Source organism: Trachemys scripta, chromosome 3 (genome assembly GCF_013100865.1).
Source record: "Trachemys scripta elegans isolate TJP31775 chromosome 3, CAS_Tse_1.0, whole genome shotgun sequence".
In the NCBI taxonomy this organism is placed as follows: Eukaryota; Metazoa; Chordata; order Testudines; family Emydidae; genus Trachemys; species Trachemys scripta.
The window spans coordinates 67,837,997-67,847,512 of NC_048300.1; the positions used below are offsets into that span (position 1 = coordinate 67,837,997).

The 9,516-nt window shown below is 39.3% G+C and overlaps 1 protein-coding gene across 1 annotated transcript; it reads right to left on the reverse strand.

Moving 5' to 3' along the window:
- Nucleotides 1-1,150: 1,150 nt before the first annotated feature.
- On the reverse strand, nt 1,151-9,137 carry LOC117874659 (cytochrome c oxidase assembly protein COX20, mitochondrial). The gene is made up of 4 exons (XM_034764994.1): nt 8,893-9,137; nt 3,221-3,335; nt 3,019-3,082; nt 1,151-2,287 (listed from the first exon to the last, which is right to left on the reverse strand). Exons 1-4 carry the CDS (start codon nt 8,923-8,925, stop codon nt 2,146-2,148), a joined length of 354 nt encoding a protein of 117 aa, XP_034620885.1. The 5' UTR covers nt 8,926-9,137; the 3' UTR covers nt 1,151-2,145.
- Nucleotides 9,138-9,516: the final 379 nt, after the last annotated feature.

Below are 9,516 nucleotides of genomic sequence, written 5' to 3' on the forward strand. Positions count from 1 at the left end.
TGTTCACTCCTGATTGCCCTTACGTACATGTTACCATCTAAAACTGGTAGGGAAGGAGTTATTAAACCTTTCTTTGCAAAAAAAAGCTGTAAATTTTAATCTGTGATTTTGTTTTCCTTTTCTTAAGTCATTTATGACTTTTCAGCCAGCAAGCATACTCAACCCTTAATTAAGCTGTAATTCAATCACAATTCTTATTCTGTCAGATGAGAAAGAACTCAGCCATGTATTAAAAGAGGAGTTTGCTAAGCATTGTTCACTACTGTCAATTCCCAATTGGACAGAAGCCTAGGAAAAAAACATAACTAGAGGGGAAATACTTTCCTTTCTGAACCGGGATTAGTTTTGTATGGCTGCTGACCTAGGAGTTTGTACAGATTCTCTGGTCAATGGAAGATTTAAGGAAGGAAGCAAGCAAAGTACTTTGTAAGGTTACTTGAGTCCTGCAGAGATTATTTTGTACTTTATACAAAATCTCAAACTGAAAAGCTCTCTTCCTGAATAAAATCCATTTTACTGTTATTTTTTCCCATACAAGATCAGAACAAGAGAATTCAGCCACACAAGGAGGAAATAAAAAAAGAAGAGAAGAGAAGGAAAAGAAAAATAGGATTTTTTAGTCTGTTGGGAGACTAATCTATGTGTACTTAAAATTATTACAAAAGACACTGTAAGCTTGTCAATGCTCTCACATGTAATAATTTTAAAGAAAAAAGTGCTTTGGCACAGACAAGTGTTTTCTGAATTAGAATGCATTAAACAAAACGATGCACTGGTTAACATTCAGAAGGTTTGTATGTTAAACTTCCCTCAGGATCAAGCAATATATAAAATTATAGCCCTGAGGTGCAAATAAATCCCCTTTCAGTCTACAGGGTAATAAGAAAAAATGTATTATTTTACTCACTAGAAAGGATGAACTACTTTGGACCAAAAGCAGTCTATTGGGTAATGCACTTTAAAAAGAACAATACTGGGCTTGATTCTATGAGGTACTAAGTACCCTCATCACTGACATTAATTGCACAATGTAGATAAGCACATTGTATAAACAAACGGAAACCCTAAATCAGAGCTAAGTTTCAACAATATACTACTGCTAAACAATACAATACCATCTTCGGAGTTTGCAATACCGAACAATTCATAGTGTTTTTTAAATACATTTATTTAAATTTTTATGACAAATACAGAAATGATAAATTTAGGGTACAGTTTCAAAACACCAATTTTACAATATATTATGCACATTTCAAAATAAAATATCAATCCAGCAGTGGTTTATGTAACTAATCAAGGCAACCAGGTACCGCTCTACCCAATTATTAAACTGTAAATAGTACAGGCTACTGAAAAGAAGTGCTCTAATTGGAAGACCGGGACTTATGAGATAAAGTATCCCAAACATAAGGTACAAAGAAGTAGCAAATAGCCCTCTTGAAAATTTATTAGTAAATTATTTCATTTTTAGTTTCAAATAGTAAAGAACATCCCATTTTTATCCTCAATTTAAACATGTCTATTAACTGTCTTAACTAGCCAACATCACTAGTAGAAGTTGCCCATTATACTGTATGTTTCACAGAGATAAGAGGGATCTTTACATTATTCATTTTGTTTCAGTCAACTAGATATTCCTTTTATTATAATAATTAGTAGGAATAATTTTTCCACATTAAACAGCATAGAGATATACATTGAATTTAATTTTAAATAATTATGTATAAAGGTCTTGTTTAGATATGGAAAAATAATTATAGCCTGGATTAATTTTTTCTTTTATTGTAAAATGAAGCCAAAACTTCTAGTCATTTTAGAAGAGCTACACACCATTGTTCTAAACAATTCTGAAACATTATTAATCCTCAGCAATTAAATTTATCATTTTCAAACACAATGGGCCAGAAACTGGAAGGCCATCCCTGATTTGCATTTAAATGTACACAACTTTTAAATCTATACACAACCGTAACATGTTAGGATCTTCTTTAACAGACTGAGTAGTTTGTTTGAGTCCAGTAGGAAAAAGATTGTGTGGGTTATCAGTTTTGTTCTCATCCCACACTTACAGACAGAGTGTGCCTTTGCACTTCCATTTTAATACCCCACAGGTTGTATTTGACCATTGGGTTGCTCTGTGAAAAACTAAGAATTGCTTCCTAGATTGCTGTTTTGTTTTTTTTCTGGATCAAAATCACTACTTTCATATAAGATCTTGTTTCTCATCCCTTCTTGAATAATTCTTTGCTGGATCCTTAGTTTTGCATGATTATATCTGCAATATATCCTTAAGGAAGAAAAAAAACAAAATACATTTGAAAAATATCAAGTTACAACTGTTCAATAAGTTAAAATGAACTGTAAATTCTATACATCATAACTGGACATTTTACAAGCATTTATGTAAATATTAGCACAGCTGCTAATTCTCTAAGGCATGGTTCTACAGCCACTTTGCACAAGGAATTCCCATGTGCACGCAGCTACAAAATTGGTTCCTAAACATATAGTTCTTTTTCTTACTTTTCAAGATCTGAATTTGGTCCTGATCCTGCAAATACTTACACACCTGCATAGTTTTAAACATGTGAACAGTCCTCATTGATTTTAATGGGACTACTTATGTACCTAAAGATAAGCACATCTTTAAGTGTTCACAAGATTATGGCCTAAGCTACAATTTTAACTGAAAGACTTGACAGTGGGAGGAAACAGAGACATGAAGGGAAGAGAGGACAAGAGGACTGCATGGTCTCTTAGGAGATTAAGCCACATGTAGCAGAATACTTCTTTAAATTTAATTTTTATTAAAAATATCAAGTCCAATAGCTTAAAGTTTATGAACATCCTTGCAAAAATAAGTTTTGGGAATGGATTTAAAGGAAAGGAAGGAGGCATGGCTAAAAGTCATGAAGGATCTTCCAAGAAAGAGTATGAAAGGTGACAGAGGACGGCACAGGAATATATGTACAAATTTGCAGCACTGGTCTGTCAAAATTCAAGAAATATCTTATATACCAGCATCCTAAGGTTGTCAAAACAAAACCTCCCATTCCAAAGTCAAAAGATCTTCTAACTCTACCTGAAAGAGAAGAAAAAACAGATAATGAAAACAATTATCCAAACTACTTTTATTTCTCTCAACTAGCAGAACAAAACCAAGCAGAAAAATTAATCTCTCTTGCAGAAGAAATACAGGAAAACAATAAAAAATACTCACTGGTTGCTAAAAAATGTCCAAGGCCCACAACTAGAGAACCCAGTGACCCATAGAGTATTGACTCTCGTGAACAGGGAATATTTTGGACATCAAGGATTCCTAGTAACTTAAAGGTCTAGAATTAAAAAAAAAAAAAAAAAAGTAGTTAAATTATGACAAGATCTTAATTCAGATAATTTTTTAAAAAGAAATAATACATTAGAGTTGCATTCTCCATCCCTCTTTCTGATTTTCAGACAAAAAACATGGTCCCCTATAGATTAAGTCGTTAGTACAAAACAGTTAATTTGTTGTTGGTTTTATTTTAAATACTCTATCAGACTTTCATTATTTTCAGCTTTATTTGTTTTGTGCAAAACAATGCACTGTCATACAAAACATGAGATTGTGAAAATAGAGTCAAATTCATCCCAAATCTATCCTGTTAGTCCACTGACTGCTACTGAATTATGTCAGGGATGAATTTGGCCCACCGTGTAATTCAATGATATGAAGTAAACTGAAAATTTTACCAATAATATTCATTCATTATAAGCAGTGCCTTCTGAAACCAGATTGGGGCTAATAAAGTGATAATATGTTTGCTAACTAGTTCCATCACTTCAATTTAAAAATCTAGAAAAAGGATAAGTTTCCATACAGAGGCTCCAATCTCAACTCTATCACAAGGCTGACTTGATCCCCCTTTAGTGTTTGTGTGTGCGCGCAAGGTTGCATGTGTGTACACACACACACACACACAGAGCGCACGCGCGCCATGGTATCTTTCAGATTTTTAGGGTTGTCACCATGACAACTAAAATGTGTTCAGATTGAGGAAGTATTTTTTGAGATTAAGACTTAAAATGGTTCAATTCTGAAATGTCTGCGTCCTACCTGCCCAACAGAGTCACATTACCCCACAACATTTGAGACATAGGTAGACTTTGGACATAGGCTAACGCAAGAGGAAGTGTTCAGGGAAAAGAAAAGTAAAATGTTTTTAAAACTATTATTCAAAAGCTAGACATGATCATTTCAATGAAAACACTGATTGGGGGGGGGGGGGGGGGAGTGAAGAATATTCTTATCTTCCAAACCCACCAAGGCTAATTTTCATCTTTAGGTGCCTAAATACCTTTAAAAAATCTGCCCTTAAGTAACTTGCTACAGGTTACATAAGATGTTTGTGGTAGAGCTGGAAACAATGCCAATTTCTAAATTAATTGACCCATGTCTACCCACCAGACCATACAGGCTCAAACAAACTGCTTTATATAGCTTTACTTGGCCAACTGCAAAATAAGGATATTTACCAACTTTATAAAGTGATTTGAGATGTAGAGATTAAAAATCTATGTTTTTCAGAGGTGTTATCTTGAACAGGGGTTCTCAAACAGGGGATCACAAGCTGTCAGCCTCCACCCCAAAGCCTGCTTGCCTCCAGCATTTATAATGGTGTTAAATATATAAAAAAGTGTTTTTAATGGGGAGGGAGAGAAGAGAAAAATCACACTCAGAGGCTTGCTATGTGAAAGGGGTCACCAGTACAAAAGTTTGAGAACCACTGATCTTGAAGCATTGAAATTCGATAAATTAGCTAGGAGGGCTTTGAGAACTAGTAGATTAAGCATTATATGTGTAGGCAACAGACCAGAGTTCTAACCCTGAGTTAGGCACTTAATTTACTGAGATGTTTTAAAGCATATTTTACCAGCATTCAGCTTGTAGTTGTGTTGTGCTGCACATGAACATGTGACTAACTTAATTACATAGTGAACATGTGCATCTTTGTCAGGCAGGCATTGCAGGAGACGATTTGTTTGGGCAGCACTACTCACAATCCTTTAATAATAATCCGATGACCTGTCCATCCCATTTAAAATTGTAAAAAGCTAAATACTTTCATTTACATTCACACAAAAAAAAAAACCAATAGTATGTCTTTTACAAAATCCAAAAAGAATTAGTTTTAAAAACATACACATTTCTGTAAAAACATATTTCAACAACGGAACAACCTTTACTCTGACCAAAAATAAATAAATATAGTTCTTGTCAGTAATCATTAACACAATCCTTTTGGGAAAAGAGTGTTCTATATAGCCTGGGGTTTCTACGGGAATTGAGTGCCTACTACTCTTAGATCCCTTTGAAAATCCAAGCAATAAACATATTGAATATTTATCAGCCTCAAATGCTGGTCCAAATACATAATTTTACCCAAAACTGATAGCTATTCACTTTTCTATTACATTAGTCTTCAACAGTAATTAGAAGTAACATTACCAAAAGAAAAAACATTTAACAATTTACAATAGGTTATTATTTTAGATTTATAAAAGCCTCTACAGGCATCTCTAGATCCTCTGCTCTGAATACAGTTAACTGACAGTATTTCCTACTTAATAGTATTCTTCCAAAAAATCTATTTATATACCAAAATCAAGATGAAAAAATATGCATAAAAGGCCCCAAAAATATATGGCTCAGAGTCAAGGTTGCTATTGTTGTGATGAAATCTGCATTTCTTGCTGAAAAGAGTGTGTTTGTTCATTATGAAGGCACATTTCTGTCTTGCTTTTAAATCCTTAGATTTTACATATGTTATGATCAATAGCTATGTTATCACTTAATATCTTTAGTTTTTTTTAAAAAGTTATTTTTTAATTTGGAATGGTACTGTTCTTGGACACTTTAGATATATCACTGACCAGGGCTTCACTCCAGCTCCAAAATATACACTGCCAACCCCATCTCTTTCGAGAAGTTTTGTTTTCTTAACTGAACAGAAAAACAGTCTTAACTCAAACAACAAGGAGTCTGGTGGCACCTTAAAGACTAACAGATTTATTTGGGCATAAGCTTTCGTGGGTAAAAACCTCACTTCTTCAGATGAGTTAGTCTTAACTCAGTCCTCACTTTCAGGTTTCAGTTCTATCCCACTCACAGGCCTCACAACCTCCCAGTTCTGACCAGCTCTGCCCCCTCTTTTGGGCAGCAGCCTCAGGGCTGTCTCCCTGAGGATCTGGCCCCTTGCTCCAGGAGACCTACCATGGAGTTAGGTCCACTCCATTGTGGCTTTCCTTCCTCAGGCACACCTCTCTCAATCAATCATCCACTAGCAGCTTTTTAGGGTCAGGTATATTCAAGCCCCACCTTTAATTAGGTGGGCTGGACTCACCTCCTCTCATCCAGGGGCGCTGGGCCTAGTCTATCCACAGTAACCAGCTACGCTGTGACAAGATGGTATAGAAGATGCTATGCTATTGTATTACTTTTGAGAGACTTAAATTAAGTTCTTATGCAATGGTTATGACTAGTTTGAGAGAGCCTGTATACATGAGATTAGAATTGGTACACAAGCGTAGAGGCCCTATCAAAATCTTCTGCAGAAAGTTTAAATACGTAAGTGTCATTGGCTGGGAACGGTGAATCGCAGCCACAGGGAGCTGAGGGGCTCCAAGCCTGCAGATGCTCCAAGCAAACAAAAGGACAATGTATTAGATATTCAATTCAATGATTCCATAGAGTTTAAAATCATCAAATTTTGGTGCAGACCCATTTATAAGCCGACCCCCGCTCTTTGATGTGTCACATTTTTACCAAAAATACTTGGCTTATGAATGAATATATACGGTAATCTGAAACTAGTCATAAAGCAGAGAACAGGGATTCTCAATTTTTTCAATAGTTGTGGTCCACACATTTTCATGGACCATCTCCCCTCCCACTCCCAATTGTACTGACTGCCTCTCTTCCCAACTGTGATTGCATAACATTCCTGTGACAATGAAATCACCTGATTATGTGGAAAAGAGATATTAGGAAAGCATCTAATGTATTCTTAGCTATCTTTAGCACACTTCACCAGCTGGAAATAAGGATGAAACCCAGCACCATATGACCTAACAACCTCTGTATTTCAGCAGGAAGTACTTCAGCAGATCACAGATTGACAACCTTTGTCCTACAGTAGTTATATTCAGTTAAAATTAACTGGAAGTAAAATTTAAGAGCATGTAAGAGGCTTAAATTAAAATGTAATGTATTTTAATACAAAAATATTTTTGGTAAACAATATATGGGTACACAATGGTGCCATCCATTGAAAAATGAGACAAAAAAAAAAATCACAGGAAACCTTCAAGCTTCTTCAAATTCCCATGAGTTTTTCCATCTGTTTTTCAATGGTTGACACTGCATCAGGGCAATCACCAGGCTCTTCAGAATCTATAAGAGCCCTAAATCACATCCCATAGAAAAATCTCTGGGGAAGGGTATATGGACATCTTCATTAGTGTCTCCCCACATGCCCTATCCCTTTGATAGGTCACCACCCCCCAAAAAGGAGGACATCGGTCTTGTCTCAAACCTGGCAGATTCCAGGGATTCCTTGGGATGCCCTGTACCTCATCAGCATCTTGAAGGTAGGGCAGCTCCATTGGAGCCTTAGTACTAAGAACTCTTACAACATATGTCCCCAGTGCATGTTCTGCAGAAATGATAATTAATACAGCAGAGACTGTGGCATATATTAAATATATAAAGGATCCCAGTCACCCAAAGACCCACACCCAGATCTAAGGGAGAAGATAATCAGGTCCAAGAGAGCACATGGCATTTACCAGCACATACTTATTTGCTTTTTAGTATTATTGTTTATTTTAGAATATTCACATACGAACTGTATGCATAATAAATAGGTAGAAAAGGATTAGACTTGATTGGTATGCATCAGTAAACACTGATTTCACTGTACATACAAATTAATAATAGAGTCCATGAATAATCATAGAAATGCACAGTTAAGTAAAGTATGAAAAGTGCTGCTTGAGAACTACAGTTTGATTTCAGGATATTTACTGTATATATTTTGACATGCAATGTTGACAACTTGTGTTTTAACCATCAGAAAGCTTTAACTTTTTTAACTTTTCTATATGCATCCGAAGAAGTGGGCTGTAGTCCACGAAAGCTTATGCTCTAATAAATTTGTTAGTCTCTAAGGTGCCACAAGTACTCCTGTTCTTTAAAACTTTTTGAATCTCAACACCAATTATCCTAAAATAATTATCTGGGCCTGCCCTAATTTCCTACAACAGTGAACACTGAAATAAATTCAACTTTTTAAAAATGAATAACAATCCCTCGCCATGTTATCGGGCAAAATTATGAAAACCCAAATCACAGACTCTGGAAGCCTAGGGGCGATCGCTGCAACCAGGGAAAGGCCGGCCCGACCCGGGGCTCTGGGTACTGACTTTGTAACCTTGAAGAGGCTCCTGTCAAGGGCAAGGGATCTAAGCTTAGCTTTGGCAGCTCGCTATGAGTGGGAGCTGGGAGAGGCGCACCAGCGCCAGCCCTGCACGCTGGGGGGACCTGGCTCTAGTGCAGGGGCGGCGGGAGAGCGGGCGCGGCGGCGCCTCCACGCGGGTCAGACACGGGCAGGGCGCGGCCGCCTGGCTCTGCGCTGAATCCGCATGGATCAGTCACCCGCTGGGGGCCGTGGCCCCACCCCGGGGCCGCAGGGACCCGCCCCGGCAGCGGGGGGAGGGCTCGGCACTGAGATGTGGGGGGAGACGAAGCCACCAGCGGGGTGGCCAAGGGCCCTCTCCCGCGTGCTCCGGGGAGGCGCCGGCTCCCGACGAGCCGAGCCCACGAGAAGGCGCCACTCTGCTCCCCCCCCTTACCTTCTCCGAGTCGGGCTCGCCCTCCCCAGCCATGCCGCTGCTCACAGCGCCCTCCTCACGCTACCAGTGAGGCAGAGCCGGGCCGTGTGTAAAGTACTGTACGAGAGAAAAGTGCCAGCGGCGCCGTTCTAGCCGCCCGCCCCGCCTCATCTCTATGGTGGCCGAGATGAGCGCGCCGGGCGCCATTTTAGGTATAGCGCTGAGAGATTCCAGCAAAATCCTTTGTTCACTGAAATGGGTCACGGAGCAGCGCGGGGGCGCGCGCGCGCGCGCGCCTCTCTCTTTCCCGGCCCAACCGCCGCGCGTGCGCGCGCGTTCTCGCTGAGTCTCTCACCCGTACACACACACGGCGCGCGCTGGCACGGGGGCGCGAGGGGGTTGGCCCGGGGCGGGTGTCCCCGAGAGACTTGAGTGAGCTGGGGGAGGAGGGAAGATGGAGAATAAAATGGAAGGCGGTGATCAGACCTCAGGCGGGGACACAGACCTAGGGGCCAATACTGGCCAGTGCTTAGTGTCTCCTCACAACGGGGGTGCAGCAGGCAGCAGCACTTCTGAAGGCACCGGGGGGCGCATGACACATGCCCCCCGTCGTCTCCCGCCCTACAGAGACAAGCCCCCAGCCCC